Source organism: Melanerpes formicivorus, unplaced genomic scaffold (assembly GCF_026170545.1).
Source record: "Melanerpes formicivorus ecotype bairdi unplaced genomic scaffold, bMelFor1.0.p_v2 SCAF_56, whole genome shotgun sequence".
Lineage (NCBI taxonomy): Eukaryota > Metazoa > Chordata > Aves > Piciformes > Picidae > Melanerpes > Melanerpes formicivorus.
The window spans coordinates 2,302,539-2,327,472 of NW_027142408.1; the positions used below are offsets into that span (position 1 = coordinate 2,302,539).

The 24,934-nt window shown below is 51.9% G+C and overlaps 1 protein-coding gene across 5 annotated transcripts in view; it reads left to right on the forward strand.

Annotated features, from left to right (window-relative positions):
- The window catches only part of NIPAL2 (NIPA like domain containing 2), a 57,056-nt gene extending 37,675 nt beyond the window's left edge, over positions 1–19,381 (forward strand). The window contains exons 9-14 of one of the 5 annotated variants that reach the window (XR_010990124.1): positions 1,716–1,779; positions 3,590–3,684; positions 4,049–4,227; positions 16,467–16,614; positions 17,228–17,287; positions 18,919–19,381. Coding sequence is in view for 1 of the 5 variants with exons in the window: in XM_068161167.1 (XP_068017268.1) it covers positions 1,716–1,779; positions 3,590–3,684; positions 4,049–4,170 (281 nt within the window). In the remaining 4 variants the exon portion in view is untranslated. Of the gene's footprint in view, positions 1–1,715; positions 1,780–3,589; positions 3,685–4,048; positions 4,682–9,968; positions 10,599–16,466; positions 16,615–17,227; positions 17,525–18,918 lie in introns of those variants that run through there. The other 4 variants (XR_010990123.1, XR_010990125.1, XR_010990122.1 and 1 more) reach the window with 4 other exon arrangements.
- Positions 19,382–24,934: the final 5,553 nt, after the last annotated feature.

The window sequence follows — 24,934 nt, forward strand, 5'->3', positions numbered from 1 at the left end:
AAGCATCAGGTTGCACAGAATTGCTGCCTGTTAACAGTAATAAAGACCAGGCACGTTTGTCTTCACCAAAAATGCCCCAAAAGTGTTTCCTAAGTGGCAGGTGTTGAAGTTCTGGAAAGAAAAGGGGAAAAAAAAGCATTAATAAGTTCCCAACTCTTGAAGCAAAATGAGAATAATAAAATGCTAGTGCTTCCAGAATTGATATCTGCATTTTACTGTGCCTTGATGGCTTGCTAGAAGGACCTGCCTGTATCCTAGCCTCATCCTGACACCCAGCAAATGCCTTTACCATGTGCGCACCAGCCTCTCCCTGCCGGAACTGGCGGAGCAATTTGGACGGCCTGGCAAACTACTCCAACGACAACCAGCTGTGCTCCACAGCAGCTCGTGTGTATTCCGTTTCAGAAGGTGGGATTCCAGGTTAAGGGAAGGAAATAAGATGACTCCAAAGACTTTTAAAGCATTTAACATTTTCTTCTGGGCGAGAACTCTGAACTCGGCGCCGTTAACGAGGGGCTGCGAGTCTCGGAAGGGGTGCGGGGCGCAAGAACACGAGCAGGGAGGGTGCCTGGGATGCTGCATCAGCAGCCAGCCAAAATGATCCTGTTGTTAGAACATTTATGACTCATTTTAAGGCACGCTGGGGGCTTTCCTGTCATTGCTAGGCAGGAGTTTCTCAGGCAGAGCTGCCATTAATGAGAAAGGGAGTTAGCTTCAAGCGCAGATTGCCTCAGCACCTGTGTCAGGAGAGACCTACACTTTGTGACTGAGAGGAGACCCGTGCCAAAAAAAGGGGGTTGCATTCTTGTGGCCATATGGGGAATTTGGCCTTTTGCCTCCTGAAAAGATCAAGTAGTTATTCAGGAATGGCTTAATAGCTCTGAGACTGGGGGCATGATGCATTTGCATCAGGTTAGCTAAAGCATTGTTTAAGCAGAAGAGCAATCTCTGCTGAGTCTTGCCGGGGTGCTTGCAGAGGGATCTGTCTCATCATTCCCTCGCTCCCAGCTATAGGCTTTGAAAAAACAGTCACCCTTCAGCTGTGCTCCTTCACACCCAGGCCTTTCCAAGTAAAAGGATGCTCATCAGTGGTTTAAAGCTAATATACATGGCTGTGAATTAGGGCAGCTGAGCTCCAGATACACATCTGGTTCCTTCGCTTCCTCCACTGCGGAGGTGCTAATTCCTGGGAGAGGGGTGACCAGAAAGGGCTGGTGATCCCTACAGCCAGAAAGATTTGGCAAGCTTGCCTGCTGGAGCCCTTAACTCGGTGTAAACATCAGGGCCACAGCTAGTTATTGAAAACCTGTTCCCAGCTGGAGTTAAGATGTCCACACGGCCTTAGCTAAATCCACGAAGAACCTGTGAGCTGTAGCGGTACGAGCCTGCTGGTGGGTAAGCCCTGGAGTTTGACCTGCAGAAAAACTGCTGCTGACAGTGCACAAAATACCTGCATCTGTGGAGCTGCTAACACAGCATGTGCTCCAGCCTGATCCACCGGATCTGCTTCGGGCCCAGGCAGCACCCCGAGACCGCCTGGACGACGGGATGCAGGCACAGAGAGCCAACCCATCGCGGCGGCTGTTCGTACCTGGCTGGGGACTTGCTTTGCTCTCTCCCTCTGAGCATGACACTTCTCCTGACCCTCCCAGCTGTAACTCATATCGCTTGGAAGCCAGTCAAGCCCTGCAGTTCTTGTTTCTGTCGCATTCCAGGGGTCGTATTTTATCGGGAGTTCCAAAGCGCAGCTCCGCTGAGCCTCTTCATGTTTCTGCTGGGGTAAGTGGATCAGCCTGGAGCCTGCCCCGAGCTTTGTGCTGCAGCAGCGGCGGTGCCTCGCGGGGTCCCCTCTCTTCTCAGTAAGAAGAAACTCCCCTTGTTATTAAAGTATTATGGAATAGCCATTAGAGCAGGATAAAAAAACACCCAACACATTAGAGGAAAGATTGATGTCTGCGCGTTGGGAGTTTGGAGGCCTGGGTTGGAGTCCAAGTATGTAAAAATGTGAGACACTTATGAACTACTAATCTCCTGGTGGAAGGGAAAAGCAGCAGCATGTGTTCCTTGGGTGCAGAATGGGTTTGAGGGATGGACCATTCAGTGGACACAGAACTGGCTTGATGGCTGCACCCAAAGAGTGGCTGTCAGTGGGTCCATGTCCCAGTGGAGGCCAGGGACAAGTGGAGTCCCTCAGGGATCAGTACAGGGACCAGGCTTATTTAACATCTTTGTGGGTGACATGAACGCTGGAGAGGGACTTTTGAAGGTGTGAGGGAGTGATAGGACTGGGGGAATGGGAAAAATAACATAGAAATGGGTAGATTCAAATTGGGCATTAGGAAGAAGTTCTTCCCCATGAGGGTGGTGAGAGACTGGCCCAGGTTGCCCAGGGAGGTGGTGGAAGCCTCATCCCTGGAGGTGTTTGCAGCCAGGCTGGATGTGGCTGTGAGCAACCTGCTGTAGTGTGAGGTGTCTCTGCCCATGGCAGGAGGGTTGGACCTGGCTGATGCTTGAGGTCCCTTCCAACCCTGACAATCCTATGACTCAGCAGGAAGGAGAATTCACTGCTCTCCACCAAAGATCATGTTCTGGAGGGTGCTTTTACAACTGGGAGAAATCTTCTCCCATGGTACCTTCCACTTAATGTGCCCAGCTGGTCTTTGGTGCCACCAGGCCTGGACAAGGATGTTAGTTGCTTGCCTACAAGGCAGCACCATCATATCCTTCCCTTACTTTCTTATGCCAAAAGAAAGATACAGCATGCCCACAGAAAAGTTCAGAGCATGCTAAGAAGCTGTTAACAGTAAATGTTTAAAGACAGACCTAGGGCTTGGGAGAGCAGAAACCTTCTACTGGCTACCAGCACAGTCAGAACCCTGGGGACAGGTGACAGTTGTATGGCAATGGGCATGGGATGGTTAAAAGCATCTCCCAGAACTGCTGGGGGTGTCTTGCATGGTGCTGTCAGACAAACAGGGCTGATAGCTCCAGACATCTCCATCCTCTGCAGCTGGGCTGGGGGAAATGCACACAACTGCTGTCCTGTCTGACTGCAGGAAGAGTGACAGAAAATGGCCATGAGCAACTTGAACCGAAGGGTTTGGCAGGCAGGAATTGCTGGTTGTGTGTGTCCAGCACAGAGCAGATAGGAGATTCATCCAAGCAGAGCAGTTCTTCATTGCTCCTGGCTTACACACTGCCCCTGAGACACACAGGCAAAGGAGAAAAACAACAGAGATGTTGATTGTCATCAGCCAGGCTGTTAATGGAATGGCAAATGCTAGGATGTTAGCTTAGACACTCTGTGCTCAGGGACCCAAATGTTGCGGTCTCGCACTCACAAGCATTTGATTAGGTGTGGATTGCTGAAAGCACAGTCCTGGAACTGATAACAAAGCTTCAGGAGGCAAAAACTAAATTGAGAGGCAGCCCAAGATGAATTTTAGAGAGCTACCAGGAAGAAAAGTTCCTTTAATAAAAACTGAGCAGCTTGGGTTTGGAAATCCTTGGAAGGGGAAGAAGGGAAGGAACGCTCCTCTGAGATGCACTGAGCTGTTTCTGATGGTGCTGTGCCACTGCTGTTTTGCAGGTGCCTCCTGGCTTTCCTTGGTGTGTTTGTAATTGCAAGAAATCAACAAGAGGAAGAATTACAAATGCCTTTTATCGACTGTGGAAGTATTCCTGGTAAGTAGGGCTCTTTCTTAGCCCCTTTCCCCTGCCCCCCCTCTGTTTAAAGCAGAAATATCAGATAATGAGAGGACCTAGGAACATTGAGTCACAAATGTGCCTCTAGTCAGACTTAATAAATCCACTCTCTCCCCTTCCTTTCTATTTCCTGTTCCCAAACAGATTCTCTTTTGTCAAGGAATTTTTCAGGGCTTTTCCAAGCCATTGTTACAACCAGGCAAAGGAAAGCGACGATTCCTGGGGCAAAGAATGTTGAAATGATGGATTGGGGGAGCAGGGGCAGAGGCTGGGGGAGGATTTGTGCTATTAAAATTCTTCACAGGGTTATTTTTTTCCTCTTCTTTCACCCCCATTTTCTCAGGGCAAAAACTGACAGGCAAAATACAACCAGATTCTCCCGGTCCAGGCTATGGCACGTGGAATAATGAAGATGGTGTGGTGAAGTCAGATCTGAAGGGAGAAAGCACCTTGCCTGCCAACTGACAAGAGGAACACCACTGGCACCAGGGCCAGCAGCAGCTTTTCTTGACTTATTTAAGTGTATGTTGAACTCCTTTATGCTCATGAGTCATAGGATCCTTTCATTCCTACTTCACTTATCCTCTCCTTGCCCCAAATGGCTTCTGAAGGTAAAGGAAGCCTGAGAAAAACTTAATAAGCACTAATGAAATGGGACCTTTCTCCCTCAGGTTGAAGCCTCTGGAGAGTATTTTTAGAGTCTTAATTGCTTTGAAATGCAAATAGGCAGAGAGCAGGATTCTGGAAACTCCCCTTTGAAGCCCCTCAGCTCTGTGTGGGTCTGTAGAGACCAAGGTGGGAAATGAGGATCATTTTCATAACTGACCTCAAAGTGTTCTGCTTTATAAGAGTTCTGCTTTATGAGACCTTCACAAAGCTGAACCTTCCTGTTCAGTAGTCACAACTGGGGGCATGTGTGCAGGATACCCAGCTCTGGACACACCATGGCAGCCTGGGCTGCAGCAGAAGTGTGGCTGCTTGTAAGCAGCAATGTGCTGGGAGCCAGGGTGCAAGGGGTGCTTCACAAGCTGTTTCCCAGCGTGGTTCCTTTCCAGCTGGCACAGGACAAGGCTGTGCTTATACCTTGCAGTACCAGCTGCCTGGCTGTGGCCTTTCTTTCCCCTCTTACTGCTTCAGTTCGAGTTTCTAAAGCTTACAATAATCATAACAACCAAAAAAAAGGCAGCGCATTCTTTTCATGCACTCTCTCCAGGGAGCAAAAGCATGCCTCCAGCCTTCTCTTGCAAGTCAAATGTAAGCTGCTTTCTAAGTCCCAAGTGAGAGTGTGTGCTAAAGATGGGAAAAGGAGGCCTACAGGTTTTCATTCTCTGACCTGGGAAACACAGGGGCGAAAGGATTTGGATTTGTCTCTTTTCTAAATGATTGGCCTTGGGCAGCTTACCAAAGATCTGCTTCTGTGACTCAGGAGAGACTCAGGTAGAGGATTTTCTCTTTGAAGCAAGAAATCCAATGTAAACACATCTGTGGCATAAGTTAGTCTTTATTTTAAACTACTGTATTTCTTCTTGAGCTTCTCCTTCTTCTCCTTCTCCTTCTCCTTCTCCTTCTCCTTCTCCTTCTCCTTCTCCTTCTCCTTCTCCTTCTCCTTCTCCTTCTCCTTCTCCTTCTCCTTCTCCTTCTCCTTCTCCTTCTCCTTCTCCTTCTCCTTCTCCTTCTCCTTCTCCTTCTCCTTCTCCTTCTCCTTCTCCTTCTCCTTCTCCTTCTCCTTCTCCTTCTCCTTCTCCTTCTCCTTCTCCTTCTCCTTCTCCTTCTCCTTCTCCTTCTCCTTCTCCTTCTCCTTCTCCTTCTCCTTCTCCGTGAGTGTCATGGAATGTCCTGTGTCACCTACTCTAAGGTGATCCTGCCCTGGCAGGGATGTTGGACTTGATGATCCTGTGCCAGGGGAGGTTTATGTTGAGGGTTATGTTGGATGTCAGGAAGAAATTCTTCACAGAAAGATTGGCCATTGGAATGTGCTGCCCAGGGTGGTGGTGGAGTCACCATCCCTGGAGGTGTTTAGGAAGAGCCTGGATGAGGCACTTGGTGCCATGGTTTAGTTGATCAGATGGTGTTGGGTGATAGGTTGGACTGGATGGTCTCAAAGGTCTTTTCCAACCTGGTTAATTCTATTCTGTTCTATCCCTGGAGGTTTTGAAGGCCAGGCTGGATGTGGCTGTGAGCTACCTGCTCTAGTGTGAGGTGTCCCTGCCCATGGCAGGGGGGTTGGAGCTGGATGATCCTTGAGGTCCCTTCCAACCCTGACAATTCTGTGACCTTTGGAGGTCCCTTCCAACCCCTAAGGTTCTGTGACATTAATTTATGGAGTGAAACACTGGCAGGCATTATGTGCAATTGGAAGCTGTGATTTGACATGTTTGGGGGTTTGGGTTGGCTGGGGTTTTTTGGTGGTTTTTCATGTGTTTGAGATGTGAGCACTTCCCAGCTAATGAATGTGTTACCCAATTGGAAAGGCTCAGTGAGGGGAATTCATTCCTGCTCTGCCAAGGAAGGGCCATGAGCAGTTTCAAGCAGCAGGCTCTGATCAGTGTCATTTTCAGGTTCTGCTTGTGATAGTTGAGTTGCAAGCAGCACAGATAAATGCCTACCAAAAGAAAAGCCTTGCCTTTGGACTACAAAGGGAAAAAAGCCTCTGGAGCCCTTCTCTCTTTCCTTGCAATGGTTTTTTCCTGGCATCCAAAACATGTGCCAGATGCAAGCTGCAAAAGTTGCACCTGCAGGCTGGACTTTCTTCAAGAGATCCTCCAAGGGGCCTGAAGAAACCAAACCATGGCAAGGTGTGGTGGGCAGGCAGCAGCTGCTGTGGTTCCCCCAGGCTCCAGCTTGGGATTTTTTGCAGAGCAGAACCAGCAGGACTCATTTAGCCTTTGTTCCACTGCTGGTCACGCTGCAGGGAGAGATGAAGCATTGCCTGGCCCCAGGCCTGGAAATGGGAGCTCTGTGGTAGGGTAAGGCTGTTCAGTTTCTGCTGGAAAATAGCAGGAGGCATTTACCAAATGGCTTCCAAAACCCCAAACAACCCAACAAGAATGAAATCTGGACTGGATTTGTATTCCTGCCCATGCAAGCAGGCTGGCATTTGCCTGGCAGGCTCCTTGGCTGCTCTGTGCTGCAGCCCAGCTTTTGCTAGCCTTGAGATTTGCATGTAAGGGAGGCCACTGGTCATCAAAACCCAAGGAGAAGAGGTTGGACATTGGGGGTGCTTGAGCTTCTGTGCTTTGAAGCTGTGGTTTCAGGCAGCTGGCAAGCTGCTTGAGTGGCTCAGTGCTGCTAAAAGTCTCATCTTCTTTTTCCAGGCTGTGATGTCCTACAACTCTGTGACTCATTCAGCCTGCAGAAGGCATCTACTTGCTTCTCCTTGCTGGGCTGGCTCTCTGAGCTGACCCAAGTGGGCTGACTAGGGCATTTCAGTGAGAAGGAGGGGGAAAGGAGGACAGAAAGTGATAGCTCTTTACTCTTACATTATTTCTCTCCTTCTGGGGAGCTTCACTACACAGCAAGCATCCTGCCAAGCTCACTCTTCATTTATCACTCTGCCTCAAATGCAGCAGTCCTGAGCTGCTTGAAGCACTTCTAAGTGTCTGACTCTTGAAGAAAACCTAAAGCCAGACTCACTGAGTTGTGCTTAGTGGGCATCCACATGGGGCTCAGGTATGGAGCTCATGTCACCAAGGATGCCCTAAAGAAGCCCCAGCATATGTGTGACTACAACTTGTTCTAAGGACTGCTTGCTGGAAGGTGCTGGAGGGCTGGACTGACAAGTCTTCTGAGCTCAGAATGCTCTCTCTTTTCCACCTCTCCTTCCAAACAACTTAGTGCAGCACCACCAGCTGGCTGGAGAAAAAGGGCAATGCTGCCTCTGATAAGAGAGAATTAGACTGAGCTGTCTTTCAGTTTGCCCTTTTGGTGCTGCCCTCTGAGGCTTGGCCTTTTCCTTGTCTAAGTTTGTTTGGTTATTCCTTCTGGAAGCATCAGCTGGGCTCTGTTAGCAGCTAGCCCAAGGGAGAGAGAGGCTAATTACCAGAATGCTTATGGGAGGATACAACCTGAGGCCAGCTCAGGAGCCAAAGACAGAGGAAGGTTTAACACTCTGGACTCTCAGGAGTTTGAGAAACCTTCTGTTTGCAGGGTTCCTGGCTTCTGGGATACAGTTGGGGACTTTAGTGGATAAGTGACTGATTAAGGAGTGCAGGATGACTCTTGCCTGCCTAGAGAAGCAGAGAGGAAATAAGACTTTCCTTTGGCAGATGGGAGATTCTTCAGCCTTTTGAAGCTGAGGGATGTGTGGAGGCACCTTCCAAGCCCCCTGGCTGAAGTAACCATTGAGCTACAACACAAGAGGAGGCAGCACTGGCAAATACCTCACTATATATTAAGCAGTCATGACCAGTTCAGAAAGGATCCTTGTCCTCTTGGCATGTACTAAATGTGTTCAGAGCACATCTAGCTGGTCTAGCCCCTGAGACTGCACATAAATGTATTAGTGAAGCTAAAAGGGACAGCTTGAACATCACAGCATTGCCTCTTGGGCATGTCCTGTCTGCCATGCCCATCTCAGGTCATGTCCTCCCTTGTGGTGGGTACACACCACAGGCTCCCTCTGCTAAGAGGATACAGCACTGCCAGGGCATTCCCAAGGCTTTGGAAGTGTTTGCAGAGCGCTACCCTACAAGGAAGCTGTGCAAACCCACAGGTGGGACAGGCTGCCCAGGGAGGCTGTAGCTGCATCCTCCCTGAGGGTGTTGAAGGCCAGGTTGGACAAGTCCTTGAGCAGCTGAGTTTAGTTGAGAGGTGTCACTGCCCATGGTAGGGAGGCTGGAGGAGATGAGCTCTTAGAGTTCCTTTCCAACCTGAGCCATTCTAGCACTCTAGGTTCCCTTTGTCATTGCCACCAAAGTGAGCAAGGGCAGTGTTGAGTACCCAAATAAGGGGAATTGTAGGCACCTCAGGAATTTCCAGGCACAATAGATCAGACCCTACATAGTTAGGTGGCTGCTGAGTAGGTTTCCTATTTAATCTAAATCCCAGTTTTGCAGCCAGGCCCCTAAGGTGTGTCCCAGCCTGGTGAGAGGCAGTGCAGTTAACAGGACAAATCTGCAGGAGCATCTGGATTGGTAATGGACTCAGGTATTGGTGCCAGGGAACTCTGTCACTTCACAAGGTAGCCTTCCTGTAGGATCCCTTCAGCTATTGGAAGGTCCCCCTGGAGTCTTCTCTGTTCCAGGCTGAACACCCCCAGCTCCCTCAGCTTATCCTCACAGCAGAGCTGCTCCAGCCCTTGGATCATCTTTGTGGTCTCCTCTGGACTCACTCCAGCAGCTCTGTATCCTCCTGATGCTGGGGACACCAGAACTGGAGGTAGGATTGGAGGTGGGGTCTCAGCAGAGCAGAGTTGAAGGGCAGAATCCCCTCTCTTGCCCTGCTGCCCACACTTCTCCATGAACACAGAGGAAGGACTCCAGGGGACCGCTAGCACGCAGTTGTCTCCTGCACTCCTTGATGGCAGTGTCAACAGGGCATTTGTTGACAGCTTTCAAAGCAGAGCTACTGCAGAGGAATGATGAAGCAGGTGGCTCTACCAGTGACTGTTTCCCATTGTCACTGCCTCACTGCAGCCAATGGTACTGGTACCTCACACATGAGAGGTGGCCTGCGGCCATCCAGCAAGGAGCCAACTTCTGTGCTTTTCTAGATCACACTGGGGAAAAGCTAAATGACTGATGGAAGCCTCCAGTACAAACACACTCTTGCCAGCTCTCCAGTTGGACATTTCCACTTTTGGAATAGGCACTGCCTTGCCTAGATGAAATCTTTGGAGCCTGCTGCCAGCTCTTTTGCCAAGAATCATTAAAGTGGTTGAAGGAGCAGCGCTGTCATTTGTCTTCTGTTTGATAGCTGGCAGGCACGCATCCAGAGCAGCATGAGTGTGAGATCAGGACTCTGTTTTCTTGGGTTTCAGCAGTATGTGTGACCAGTGCTTTGTGCTGTCTAATGCTGATGGCCTCAGCCAAGAGAGGGAGAGAAAGCCTGCATGGCACAGAGGTTGCCAATGAGGCAGCTCCTACCTGTCACTGGAGGCTTCTGCTGGTTGCACGTCAAACCCCACATCCTACAGCAACAAAGCACTGCAGCTTCTATTCAGTTTTCCAAGAACAGCTGTTCTGTGTTTTACAAGGGAAGGGAGCTGAGAAGTATGATTTATTATTAGCAAGCATCACAGCTACCCATGTGTTTATTTTTTCCAGGCAGTATTTAACAGTTCCCCACCAGGCACATCCTGACAGCCCTGACTGGACGCTGGGTGCGTGGACGTCCTGCAGCATTTGATGCAGCAGCCTGAAGAGCAGCAGGCTGCTAATGTGTGAAGGCAGCTCAGTGTCATCTGGCCTGGCCTCCTGCACCTCCTCCAGGCAGGCAACTTCCTCCAAGCACTTCTGTGTGAACCCTTTGGCCCATCTACAGCAGGCGGCACACCATCCTCTCCTACCAGAGCAGAGGATCCAGCGATGCCATTTAGCAATCCCTCCCAGCAGTGAGTCATTGCCTGCTTTTGAACTGTGCCTGAGCTCTAGTTTGGCTTTTCTGGATTTAGCCTGCAGCTATTTGTCTTTTGCCAGTGATTTAAAGCACTTGGTAAGTCCCCCTAGTAAAATACAGTAAGATGACTTGGACTTTTTGCTAAGCCTGACAGAGGAACCTTTCAAGTCTTTCACCATCAGGCCTTCCTCTCAGCCCTCAGACTGTTTTCTGTGGTTGTTTTTTGCTCTCCATTATTACAGTGTCTTCAATTGGCAAAATCAGATCCAAGCAGCACTGAAGCAGCAGCACAGAACTGGACCAGCCCCAGTGTGCTGTGATCAGGTGCCCAGTTTTCCCTCTTCCCACAGCTGCAGCTCCACCACCTCTCCTGGGAGGCTTTTACACTTTCTGTTTTGACACTGCAGTTTGACAGCAGCTGTTTTGCATGCCCAGAGATTCAGCAGCCTCAGGGTTTGTTTCAGTGATTTGACTTCTGACTCATTGCTGAGTTTGGTGACAGTCCAATGGATAGGTGCCTCTGCTGAGAAGTCCCTGGGAGGGCCACCACAGCAGGAGACCCTGCAGACCGGGAGCTGGCACAGATGCAGTAGCCCCTGGCACTGGCAGTAAGCAACCTCACAGATCTGCTCTGTCTCCAGCACCTGAGAGGTTTGAGAGCTCAGCCTGGATTTCAGAGGAGGGTGACTCATCCAGTGACTGTTTAAGCTGCAGTAAGTAAATAGACTCTGGATGAGGGGGACACCCTGCCCAGGTCACTTGGTCTCTCCTCAAGGATGTTGATGGTGCACCAGAGAGAAACAACTCTGCTGTTTGTCACAGACAGCAGGAAGGTTTCTATTCCCTCTGCCCTTTGCTGCTCACAGTGAGGATGCCTTGTGACAGCAGCACTTGGGGCATGTCCCCTCCAAGAGGACACAAGCAGCTGCTAAGGCTGAGGGGCCCAGAACTGGACACAGTACACCTGGAGTCCTGAGTCCAGTTCTGGGCTCCTCAGTTTAGGAAAGATGTTGAGATGCTGGAAGGTGTCCAGAGAAGGGCAACAAAGCTGGGGAGGGGTCTGGAGCACAGCCCTGTGAGGAGAGGCTGAGGGAGCTGGGGTTGCTTAGCCTGGAGAAGAGGAGGCTCAGGGGAGACCTTCTTGCTCTCTCCAACTCCCTGAAGGGAGGTTATAGCCAGGTGGGGGTTGGTCTCTCCTCCCAGGCACCCAGCACCAGAACAAGAGGACACAGTCTCAAGCTGTGCCAGGGGAGGTTTGGGCTGGAGGTGAGGAAGAAGTTCTTCCTAGAAAGAGAGATTGGCCATTGGGATGTGCTGCCCAGGGAGGTGGTGGAGTCACCATCCCTGGAGGTGTTTAGGAAGAGCCTGGATGAGGCACTTGGTGCCATGGTTGAGTTGATTAGATGGTGTTGGGTGATAGGTTGGACTTGATCTCAAAGGTCTTTTCCAACCTGGTTAATTCTATTCTATTCTATTCTAATGGGGCATCCAGACCCCAAAGAGCAGCAGGACCTAGGGGGATTGGACTCTGATCTCTTTGGGTCCCTTCCAACCCCTGACATCCTGTGATCCTGTGACTTGCCCTGGCTTCTGTGGCTTGTTCAGGCCATCAGCCATTTGCCTGGGCTGTGGATGACTGCACCCCAAAGTGCCCAAGGCTCCCCACAGGGCCCTGCTTCTGGGTGGACCTTGTGCTTTTGCTCCTGCTGCTTCTCCCTGCCTCAGCCCTTTTGGGGACCTAAGTTTTGCAAGGGCTTTGTTTTGGAGACGCTGTTGTGGTGCGTTTGCAGCCCAAGCTACAACTGTGTTGCTGCTGCTCTTGCACTGGGAGTAGTTTGAGCTTTGAGGTGTTTGGGTCAGGGTTTCTGTGGCAATTTCAAATGGAGAGGTCAGCAACACCACCTCAATTAGCTTGATGCCATTTGTGGTGGAACCAAAACCATACAAGCAAGCTGCTTTGAGTGGTGAAGGCTTTGCAAGGCGAAGGCCAGGCCGCAGCACTCTGAAGGTGATTGCAGTGACTCACAGTTCTAATGGCTTTTTTCTTCTTTTCTCTCCTCAAAAAAATGGCTTTTGTCCAAAGAAAGTCCTGCAAGGCCTCATAGAACAAACAAGGGTTACTGCTCTTTTCCACACATCACATGAAAAATATCCTTGAGGGGAGTGAGCTGCAGCCCATCTGCTGTAGCTTGGCCCGGAGCACGGCGCAGCTCCCCGGCCATTACGCATGGCTCTGGTAAAGCAAACCACCTGCTTCCTGCACCAGAGCCTGCTCTGAGCGAGGAGGAAACCCATCCAAACCACTGACAGGGGATGACAGCCTTGGCACCCCCTTTTGCTGCATTTGTTCTTGTGCCATTTGTTGTTCACTCTCTGGACTTCTCGTCGTCTTTTCCATCCAGACCAGGAACAGGCAGGCTGGGCCAGAGAGAAACACACTCTTGCTTTCCTCTTGACTGTGCTGCCTTGCTCCCCAGCTGCAGTGAGCAAAGGCTTCATTTAGGAATCCAAAAGGGCACCCTTGAAAGGGATGGAAAAGGAGGCAGAGGAGTCTTGGAGCAATCTGAATGTCATCCCCCTGCTGCCTGGTTCTGATGCTGCAGATGCTTAACTGAGCGGAGCCTTTCCCGACTCCCATTTATGTCAGACAAGCACTCACATGAGTTCCAGGAGCACTTCCCAAGCACTCTACCTAGGCACTCATAGCACAGGCAGGCTGGGATTCTGCCAAGGCTGTGCTGAGCAAAGGGGGCATTCCCCCCAGCTGCTTGCATCACGCTGCACAGCTCTGCCAGCTGCAGGGACTGAAGCCAAGGCCACGCACAGCACGTTCTGAGCATCCTCACCTCCCCTTCACTGCTGATTAAGGGAGATCTCCACTGCTTTCACCATGACTGCTCAAAGCAGATTAGAGACCATTCACCCAGCCCCAGCCCCATCCAAGGAGGTGGCCATGGCTTCAAAGGGCACAGTGCTTCACAGAACAGATGGCTTTCTGTGCCTAAGCAGCCTCAAGGCATGCACAGCTCCAGGGTACCTCTTGGCAGTCAAAACTTTAACCTGAAGTTTAGAAGTCCAAGCTGAAATCCTTCCCCAGTCTGAACTGGAGACCACTAGCTACAGCTTCAAAGATGATCCAAGGGCTGCAACACCTCTGCTATGAGGACAGGCTGAGGGAGCTGGGGAAGAGAAGACCCTGGGGGACCTTAGAGCTGCCTTTCAATAGCTGAGGGGATCCTACAGGAAGGCTGCAGAGAGACTTCTCCTGAGGGTGAGACAAAGCAATTCTTCACTAGGTGGGTGGCAAATCCCTGGAAAGGATTGTCCAGAGAGGTTGTGGATGTCCCCTTCCTGGAGATGTTCAAGCCCAGGTTGGATGAGGCCTTGAGCAACCTGGGCTAGTTGTGAGCTGGCTGGGAGGTTGGATTGGATCATGTCTAAGGTTCTCTTCCAGCCTAAGCTGTGCTATGATTCTATGCTTTATCTGGTTACCTGGGTTCTTCTCCACACCAGGCTCCTCCAGTCATTCCAAGGAAGAAAGGGGCAGGGGGGAGTGGGCTCTAGAAGATACAGAGAGCAAAGTGCCAGGTTTCCAAATGGTTGGCTTCTTTCCATGCCCTGGGTCCAGGAGTAGCTTTGTGAGTGCCTGCAGGGATTCTTCTCTGTGGAGGAGAGGCACCTCAGAAATCAACACAGAAGAGTAGCCTGCCTAGAATCAGTACTCATCAGATCTCCTTTGGAAGAGCAACACAAACCTTGAGGTGTCTCCTTTTGCTGATTGAAGACCATTGTCTTGCTTCTCTGCTCCTTTTGAGGAGCTGCCTCTTACCCCTTTGTCAGTAGGAAAGCAATCCAATTACAGACACCTGAAAAAAGAGAGGCTGAAAATGGATAGCCATAGAATCATGGAATTGTTAGTGGTGGAAGGGACCTGAAGGATCAGTCAGTTCCAACCCCCCTCCAGGGGCAGGGACACCTCACCCTACAGCAGGTTGTTTGGAGCACTTGGTCATGCTGAACCTCATGAGGTTGTCATGGGCTCAGCTCTGCAGCCTGTCAAGGTCCCTCTGGATGGATCCTTCCCTCCAGCAAGTCTGCTGCAGCACACAGCTTGGTGTTGTCAGCAAACTTGCTGAGGGTGCACTCAATGCTGAAGTATATCAAAGTGGGGGGGGGTGGGGGGGGGGAAGGAAAATCCAATGTGTCTTACAGTCTAAGATAACCAAATCCCTGTGAGCAGCACAGTTGTCAGCCCTGGATGGAAACCTCTTCAAAACTCAGCCATCAACACCCCCAGGGCTCAGAGTCAGCACAGCAATCCCACTGGTAAATCAGGGAGGGGGGATGTGTGTGTGTGTAATAATTGCTGCTGTTGTCTCTTCCCCATCACTTCATGCCTCTGTCTGTCTGTGTAAGACAGACATACACCTCAAAGGGGCAGGGCTTGCTGGTCCCTGCACCTCTGTGCACTGCTGACCCGAAAAGAGAGCCCTGTGCAAAAGCAAGCAGCCTTCCTTCCCTCATGGCCTTGCCCCTGCAGGAGTAACTGCCTCTCTTTTCCTTTGCCCTCCTCAGCTCATCCCTGGCAGCAGCCTTAGGAGTAAAACAGGACCAACCCTGAGCATTTTCGTTTGGAGCAAACCTTTCCCAGCAGCTCTGGGTGCTCAGCTGTGGAGGTCCCTTGGCTTCCATCAAGTTCTTTGCAAAGGGGAAAGGCAAACAAACAAACAGGGCTGCTCTAAGTGATTGCTTTTTCTTTCAGAGATGATTTTCTTGATATTATTGTACCATAAGCCCCTAGCAGCTGGTTTGCAGCCCAGCCTCACAAGATAAAAAGACCAATTACACAAGAGAAACAGTGAACAGATTGACCTGGTCAAGGAAAGCTTTCCTAAGATAATTAAAACCACCTCGTGGCTGTGCTGTGAGAAAGAAGGAAGCTTTCAGAGTGCTTCTCTTCAAGCTCAAAAGCAGCTCTGACTTTGAAAAGCAGCCAAGGAACTGATCTGCAGCCTGGGGTAGGTGGCTCAGGCTGTGAGCATCATGCAGGAGGAGCCAGGTCATCAGGGATGGTCCTGGCATGAGGCGGTCAGGGACCTCCTTCCTCTCATTTCTCTCCAGACTCACAGCTCAGTCTCCTATTTCCTTGGTCTCAGAGGCACAGCCTTTGCCAGCTGTCCCACTTGGTGCTTCCCTTTAACCCAGCCCAGCACACTAAGCCTCTCAGTTTGCTCCTTCTTTGCACTCCCTCCAGCCCTTGGCACCTGTGGGTGACCATGTGGCAGCACTATACAGCTCCCCTGCATCTTCTGTCCAGCACAGAGCCACAAAGCAGCTGGAGGAAGAGGAACATCTCCCTGTGAGCACAGGCTCAGGGAGCTGGGGCTTGGAGCCTGAGAGCTGCCCTCATTCCTAGTGATAAAGATGTGCAGGGCAGTGTCAGGAGGATGGAGCCAGGCTCTGCTCAGGGATGGCCAAGGACAGGACAAGGGGCAAGGGCTGCAAGCTGGAGCAGAGGAGGTGCCAGGGAACAGAAGAGAAAACTTTTTCCCTGTGAGGGTGCCAGAGCCCTGGAGCAGGCTGCCCAGAGAGGTTGTGGAGTCTCCTTCTCTGGAGTCACTGCAAACCCAGCTGGATGTGTTCCTGTGTGACCTGCCCTGGGTGCTCCTGCTCTGGCAGATGGCTTTGGACTGGATGATCTCTGGAGGTGCCTTCCAACCCCCAACATCCTGTGGTGCTGTGATTAGCAGTTGGGATTGGGCACATTCCTTACAGCTACAGCAGCTGAGCAGCACACACTGGCACTGGCAGAGGGAGCAGAACACAAAGGTGAAGCTGAAAACATCACCAGCAGGTGAGAGGTCTACAGCAGGAGGGAAGAGGGCCAGAAGGGGTGGTGGGGAGTAGTGGGGGAAAGGCCATGAGAAAACAACACACACCAAAGAAAAGCAGAGGGAGAAGTAACTGGTGTTAGCAGCAAGCCAGGGCACGACCCCAGCACTGGCACAGAGAGAGAGAAGCTAACCTTTGGAAGTGCTGTCAGCTGCTTGCTGGTGGAAAGTTGGCAGGGCAGGTCCTGCTCGGGAGTGACTCAGTGCTGGGGTTTCTGCTGCGCTAAGCACATGGAGGAACCTCCCCTCTCAGGGGCAGGCTCGTGGGGAACACTCACCCAGCTCTCTGTTATTCCTAATATTTTGCTGCCCTAGGCAACCAACCACTGAACTCTGCTCAGCATGACACAGCCTGGAAGGCCCGGGGAGGCGAGGAGCAATTTGCTACTCCAGTCGAGTTCGACTTTTTATGATCTTAACACTTGTCACGTTGGGCAGGAACAAAACATTCCCTCTTCCCAGGGTATGTAATGCTACTGGGAAGCCATAAATCCTAGCTCAGTGCTTTATTTCCCTGGTGGAGAGATGTTGTTCATATGTGCTGCCACAGCTGGGGGTTCCTCTGCTTTCCCCCTCCTGGTTGCCTGTCCCTTGGTTGGGCTGGAACAGGCTCAGCAGCACGACAGCTTTTGTCTCTCGGTGATGGATGTTCCAGGAGAGTTTTGGGCTGCTTTCCTTGGGCCATGCATTCTTTCACAGGAGTTTTTTCCCTGCTGGGTGAGCTGGCACTCCTCCCTCCTCCTGGCTCCCTCTCCCAGCTCTGCCAATCACTGTTTTCCTTCCCCAGTGGCAGGAAATAGAGATTGATGGGTTTATTCCTCAGAGGAAAGGAACCAATTCAGAGTGCATGCTGCTGCCCACAAGAGACTGAGGGAAGGGAAGCACCCTGCAAGCTTATCCAAGGGCATTTCAGGGCTTGGAAGTGGAGATAGAAAACTTGTTACAAGTATTTGCTGCTTTTATTCAATGTAAGGCTTGGAGTTATGGGAAAAGTACACTGCCATGGGTGAGAGGTTGGACTCAGTCTCAAAGGTCTTTTCCAACCTGGTTAATTCTATTCTGTTCTATTTCTGTAGGCTGTTGCTTCAGGGTTGGAAAAAAAAGTACCTGGAGAAATTGAATGAAGCCAAACAAGGGTAAGAGTAGAGTCCTGCATCTGGGAAGCAGCAACCCCTAGGCTGGGGACTGAGCTGTTGGAGAGCAGCTCTGGAGGAAGGGCCCTGGGGGTCCTGCTGGAGAGCAGGATGCTGGTGAGCCAGCAACGTGCCCTTGAGGCCAGGAAGGCCAAGGGCATCCTGGGGTGTACTGGAAGGGCTGTGGTGAGTAGGTTGAGAGAGATTCTCCTGTCCCTCTGCTCTGCCCTGCTGAGGCCACATCTGCAAAGCTGGTCCAGTGCTGGGCTCTTCAGGTCAAGAAGGACCTCAGGGTCCTTGAGAGAGTCCAGCACAGAGCCACAAAGCTGCTGGAGGCAGTGGAACATCTCCCTGTGAGCACAGGCTGAGGGAGCTGGGGCTTGGAGCAGAGGAGCCTGAGGGCTGCCCTCACTGCTGGGGATAAAGATGTGCAGGGCAGTGTGGGGAGCACAGAGCCAGGCTCTGCTCAGGGATGTCCAAGGACAGGACAAGGGGTAAGGGGTGCAAGCTGGAGCAGAGGAGGTGCCAGGGAACAGAAGGGAAAACTTTTTCCCTGTGAGGGTGCCAGAGCCCTGGAGCAGGCTGCCCAGGGAGGCTGTGGAGTCTCCTTCCCTGGAGTCACTGCAAACCCAGCTGGATGTGTTCCTGTGTGACCTGCCCTGGGTGCCCCTGCTCTGGCAGGGGTTTGGACTGGTTGATCTCTGGAGGTCCCCATGCTGTGATTCTGTGATTCTCTCTAAAGGCTCAGAGCAAATCTTTCCTTTTCAGTCTTCCCTCTTCCATTTTCCACTTGAGAGGAAAAAAAACAACCCAATTAAGAAGTGGCCATGAGAAGAAGTGAAGGTTCAGAGGGCAAAATGCCCAGAGAGCTGCAGGCTGCCTCCCCCAGCCTGGGACAGGACACAGCTGACAGCCTAAAGAAAGAGATTGTTTTAGCTAGAGGAATGCAGAGGGGGAATCTTTTAAGGCTTCTCTATGACCTTCTGGTAAGGGACAAAATGCTGTCCTGCCTGTGGGGTCAGGCAGCCTCTTGAGCTCCTGTGTGAGCAGCAGACTCACACTTCAGGCAGGAGGCTCATGATGTTGTGAGGAGTGCAAGGGAGGCAGCAGACACTGCAGCTTGTACCAAAGCTCTGCTCCAAGCCTAGGTCCCAACAGACCAATTTCTATCCTTGGAAAGATGCAAATTAATTTCACAAATGGCTCTGGATGAGCATCAGCTTTTTAATGGTCATCAACTCCCTGCCCTTGCAGAGGGGAGAGGTCACCTCTCCTGCTCCTTGTAAACTCTGGGCTGTGGCTGCCCTGTGAGAGTTCACTGTTTCCAGTGGTGAAAAGGGGAAGTTGTTCTTTCTTGGGAGGGTTGGTTGTTGGGGTGGGGCTTTTTTTTGTTCCCATTCCTGAGGACCACATGAAACCTGGCTACTGTCCTGGGATTTCCAGTTCAAGTTATTGTCTTTCTAGTCCCTGGGGTTAACTTAATAGCCTGGGAGCTTGCCTGCAGAAAACATTTGGAGGAAAATGAATTTATGGTGTATTTCCTGCATACTTCTGATAGCTGCTTGGCCAGACTAACAGCATCCCTCCTTGTACTGTGGGACAATAATCCTGCAGCTTTTGATGGCCTTTCACAGAAGGAAGTCTGAACCAAAAAGAAAGAAAAATAGAACACAGCCTTTGAGAATGAAGTCCAAGAGCTGCTTAGAGGAGGACCAAAGTGGAATTTAAAGCACAACATAAATACACAAGCAGCACAAACGTGGCCTCCCCCTCTGTTGTGGGCTCTGCTGCACGGCAAGGGAGGAGCTGTCAGAAAATAAACTGTTCCACACCAGTGAGAATCCTTCTGAGAAGCAGAATGGGGGCTACAGACCTCACAGCCAAGCTCAGCCTGCTCTGCTCTCCCTTCAAACCACTGCCCCTCCTCTCTGCAGGCCTTTGCAGACAGTCCCTCTGCAGCCTTCCTGTAGCCCCTTCAGGTACTGGCAGGCTGCTGGTAGGTCTGCCTGGAGCCTTCTGTTTTCCAGGCTGAACAGCCCCAGCTCCCTCAGCCTGTCCTCACAGCAGAGCTGCTCCTACCCTCTGATGATCATGGCCCTCCTTTGGACCTCTCCATCAGGTCCATGTCCTTCCTGTGTGGAGGGCTCCAGAGATGGATGCAGTACTGCAGGGTGAGGTCTCCCCAGAGCAGAGCAGAGGGGCAGAATCTCCTCTCTTAATACAGAATGAACCAGGTTGGGAAAGACCTTCGAGACCATCCAGTCCAACCTATCACCCAACACCAGCTGATCAACTAAACCATGGCACCAAGGGCCTCATCCAGGCTCTTCCTAAACACCTCCAGGGATGGTGACTCCACCACCTCCCTGGGCAGCACATCCCATGCTGCCTTTGCTGCTGCTTCTGCTGTAGAACAATATTCAAATCACCTTTCTGAACCAAGAGAGAACTCAAGCTTCCAAGCCCAGTCCTTTTGCCAGGAGAGACCTCTGGCTCTGGAGGTCTTGATGGGAAGGCTGTGTCAAGCCTCTTCTGATCCTCAGGCAATTAAGGAAGTGATTTGCTCCAAGTGGAGCAGCAGTCTGGATGTCCATTTGTCAGGAAGCCTCCTCCCCTGTGTGCCACGTGTGCAGAGGAACATCTTGTAACTGCTGCACTCCAGCTTCACACCAGCGTCTCACACATCAAGGAGGAGCTGGCTGCAGATGATGTGAGAAACAAGCCTTCAGGCAGGGAGCTGCTGCTTCCCTGGCTTTGGAGGACAAAAAGCAGTGCAGGCAGCTTTCTGCATGCCTACTAAGCTACAAATGAAGCAGGATGGCAGGATTAGACCTTCCCTTCCTTCTCCGGTACCAAAGGACTCTGGAGCTTCACAACCAGCACGGGAAGGAAGGTTCTTACAGACAATGGTAGAAGGGAGAGCTGCTTTGTGAAGAACAATTTATGCCTACAAACCATTGATGCCACAGATCACAGCTCAGTGAAAGTCAAGAGAGGGGATTCTGCCCCTTGGCTCTGCTCTGCTGAGACCCCACCTCCAACCCTGCCTCCAGCTCTGGTGTCCCCAGCATGAGAGGGACACAGAGCTGTTGGAGTGAGCCCAGAAGAGGCCACAAAGATGATCCAAGGGCTGGAGCACCTCTGCTGTGAGGACAGGCTGAGGGAGCTGGGGGTGTGCAGCCTGGAGAAGACTGCAGGGGGACCTTAGAGCTGCCTGGCAATAGCTGAAGGGATCCTGCAGGAAGGCTGCAGAGAGACTTTTCCTGAGGGTGTCCAGAGACAGGCCAAGGGGGAATGGTTTGAAGCTGAGGCAGAGCAGGGTTAGAGTGGAGCTGAGAAAGAAGTTTCATAGTTTCATAGTTTCATTCAGGGTTGGAAGGGACCACAAGGATCATCTAGTTCCAACCCCCCTGCCATGGGCAGGGACACCCCACACTAGATCAGGCTGGACAGAGCCTCATCCAGCCTGCTCTTAAACACCCCCAGGGATGGGGCCTCGACCACCTCCCTGGACAATGCATTCCAGGGTCTCACCACTCTCATGGTGAAGAACCTCCTCCTCACATCTAGCCTGAAGTTCTTCAGTCTGAGGGTACTGAGACTCTGGCACAGGCTGCCCAGGGAGGCAGTGGCTGCCTCCTTCTTGGGGGTGTTGAAGGCCAGGTTAGATGAGGCCTTGATCAGCTGAGTGTAGCTGAGAGGTGTCCCTGCCCATGGTGGGGAGGTTGGAGGAGATGCTCCCTGAGGTCCCTTCCAACCTGAGCCATTCTATGCCACAATTAATTCCCTTTTCCCCCCAGCCATAACTCTTTTGCTGCAGCCATGCTCTGTTCTCTCCTCTTCTCTCTGAAAAGCCAGGCTGGGTCTGGCTGCAGCTGGGGCAGTTGTCAGCCAGTTTCAGAGGGTCTGTCCTGCTTGCTTCTTTTTTTGGCTATGATTTCACTTTGGAACTCCCTTGATATATTTGCCAACTCATTTGCAAGAATTATTGCACTGCAAAAATATTCAGCAAACCTGGATGCAATTGGTGCTTGTAAGGCATGTTGTCTTACAGGGAAATAAATTATCTGCTGTTAACCCTTTAATCCCTGCTGGCCTGGATCAAAACCAAACCCAAACCCCAAACTAAACCAAACCACTTCCACATGTAGCCTTAAAAAGATCCATCTATATATACAGTAATTAAAAGTTGCTGCATTAAGGCAGTGCCAATCTGGGAAGCATCTTTCTCATTGCAGCTCTGGGGTGGTTGTTTGAGTGCTAAGGAGAAGCCACAGAGGCTGATGTGGGTGGTCCCTTTCTCACCCAAGCCAACCCCTCCTGAGCACCAGGGTGGAGCTGCCTTGGGTGCCACCTGGCCCAGCCTGAGTGGGATTGGGGCAGCAGAGCACACCTGGGGTGTTCATCAGGAACTGCAGAGGTGGACAGGAAGGATTTGGCACTAGAGCTTCTCTCATTGATTATGAAGATCACAGATCTGATCTTTACAAGGCTCCTGGGAGACCTCAGAGCAGCCTTCCTCGTGCTGAAGAGGGCCACTGGAGAGCTGGGTAAGAGACTTTTGACAAGGGCCTGCAGTGACAGGATGGGAGGCAATGGTTTGAAGCTTGAGGAGGGCAGAGTGAGACTGGGCATTAGGAAGAAATTCCTGACACTGAGGGTGGTGAGGGATGAGCTCTGAGCTCCCTTCCAACCTCAGCCCTTCTACAGTCCTGTGGTTTTGTTTGGGGTCAAGCAGGCTCTGACTCCCAAAGCTGCCACAAGATGGGAAAGAACAGAGCTGGGCTGAAAAGAGTCCTCATCACTCAGTACAACTCCACCTGCTCCTGCAGGGTTTGGTGAGAGCAGAGCAGTGCTCAGGAAGAGCTCAGGGGCAGCTCAGCTGAATTTGCAAGAGGCAGAGTGTGGCACTCTTTAGAATGCTGGCCTGTGGGAAGAGCATTTGGAAGCACAGGACACTGGGGGCTCTGGCTGTGGGGGTCCCTGCATGATTTAGTCTGGGGAGATAAAAGCTGCTGGGGATCTTATGCCTTTCTCTTTTTTTCTCACTCTTAGCATTTCAGAATCTTGCCTGTGGCAGTTTGCTCCTTGAGCTCTGTTCCTGCACCCTGAGCTCTGTTCCTGCACCCTGAGCTCTGTTCCTGCTGCCTGCCTCACAGGGACATGTGAAGGGACCAGGTTTGACAGATCTGCCTCTTCCAGATCCAGAGCACTGAAAAGAAACCTGTTAGGCTGCATTTGGCTACCCTGTCTGTGTGTGTGCCATGATCCCCCAAGGCTTCCACCTCCAAGAGAGGGGATTCTGCCCCTTGGCTCTGCTCTGTTGAGACCTCACCTCCAACCCTGCCTCCAGTGCTGCTGTCCTCAGTCTGAGAAGGACACAGAGCTGCTGGAGTGAGTGCAGAGGAGGCCACAAAGATGATCCAAGGGCTGGAGCACCTCTGCTATGAGGATGAGCTGGGGGTGTCCAGCCTGGAGAAGACTGCAGGGGGACCTTAGAGCTGCCTGCCAATAGCTGAAGGGATCCTGCAGGAAGGCTGCAGAGAGACTTTTCCTGAGGGTGTCTAGAGACAGGCCAAGGGGGAATGGTTTGAAGCTGAGGGAGTTCTTCAGTCTGAGGGTGCTGAGACTCTGGCACAGGCTGCCCAGGGAGGCTGTGGCTGCCTGCTTCTTGGGGGTGTTGAAGGGCAGGTTAGACAAGGTCTTGATCAGCTGAGTCTAGCTGAGAGGTGTCCCTGCCCATGGTGGGGAGGTTGATGACCTTTCAGGTCTCTTCTAACCCAGGTCCCCCTGATTCTGGTTCACTGAACAGCCTGGCCCTGGGCACACCTTGCCTCCCTCCACAGAGCATTCACCACCCTCTTGTGCAGCCTCAGTTTTTGGCTTTGCAGTGGTACAGAACACTCCTGTCAGAGGCATGAGACCCTCAGCTGGGGAGAGCCATTAGTCACTGGGCTTAACAGAGCAGGCACCTGCCATGCAAGTTGTGGTTTGGGCTGAGGCAAGATCCTTCAGCAGATGAGTCTCAAGTAGAGCATTTTGTTGAGTTGCTGTAAGGGAGCTGCAGAAGAGCTCCAGGAGCAGCACCTTGGCCACTTCACAGTGCTACAGGTTAACACCAGAGCTGCCTCCTGTGCTTCAGCTCAGTGTCCAAAGGCTCTCTCCATGAAAGGAATGACAGCAAAGGGGTTTGCTGGCATCCACTTTGAGGAGGTTGAGATAAGCATGGGAGCCAGAGAACTCCTTCCACTGGGTGAGAGCTTCCTGGGCTCTTGCTCATGGATCAGGGCCCACAGGAGCTGAGCCAGATGCTGTGGGCTAGTTACCCAGTAGGTAACTAGCAGCAAGCCCCAGCCCCAAGCACAGATGTGTGCTGCAAACCACACCTGGCTGAGCATGATGCACACAGCCCCCCTGTCCAGCTGGTGCACAGCTAAGCCCCAGGCTGATTCCCTGCTGCTGACACAGGGCTGGGGACTGAGTCCCCCTCCAGGCGCTCCCGACCTGGAAATCCCAACAGCAGTTGGAGTTTCCTTGCAGCTCCAGCAGCTCAGAGGCTGGGGCTTGGCTCTGGGGCTGCTGTTTGTTTTTTCCTGACAAGCTCTGGCTGGGAGCTTTGAGCATTTTTAACTTCTCAGGCTCGCAGTGCACTTTACAAGGGGAGTGCAGCCTGAAGGCATAAATCACTGACTTAAAGGCAAACAACTGTGTGACAATCCTGCAAGATACACAGAACAGGAGGCTCTTGGGAGCCCAGGTTCTGCTCCCTGCCTCACCAGAGAGCAGGGTCATAAATCAGGAGGAGAGGATGGAAATCAAAGGGAAGCCACAGGAAGTGTCAGAATGAAAACCTGGCAGAAATTACCAATAGGAGGAAAAGAAAAAGGCCTCCAGATGTGGGGGGGGTTGAAAGGGGAGAAAAACAACCTGGGAAAGAGTCAGTGAACAAAAGAGCAGGAAAGAAACAAATGACAGCTGGGGGGAGGGGGCTGCTCCTCTGTCTCACACACAAGCCAGGGTTAGCAAGGCAAGAAGCTCAGTGTCTGCTAAGAGGAGGGAGGTGAGGTGGGGGGAAAGCCATCTGAACATCAGCTCTGGTCCTTTCTTCCCACGAAGCACAGCTCTGGAAGCTCTGCTCCCAGCACTGTTTCAGTCAGGCTCCCCACTCAAAGGGTTCATGGAGCCCAGGCTCACAGCCACGAGAGCCCGATGGGAGCAGCCAGGCTGCGGGGCCAGGGGAGCTCCCCACCCACACAGCCCTGCAGGCTGCAGCGCTCGCAGCAGCCTCTGCAGCCCAGCCCCAAGCCCTTTCCTCTGGGGCCCTCTGCCGGCTCTCCAGCAGCTGCTTCCCGGCCTCCTGCTGGGAGGAGCACTGCTGGCTCAGGTGCACCGAGGGTGAACGCTGCTGGAGTCACTCAGCATCATTTCTCCTGGAGCTGTAGTGCAAGGCTGTGCTGGAGCCTGCCTCTTCCCACCCCACACTCCCAGCACAGCTCTTCAGTGGCTCTTCTGAAGCCTTTAATAACTAAAGAAGCCCAGCCCCCCTGCCAGCACTGCCCTTGGGAGCAGGGCTGTGGTCCCCTCCCCAGCCCTCTGCCATATTTAACCCACCAGTGGCTCGGGGTGGGTGAGGTGCTCCACAGCCTTCCT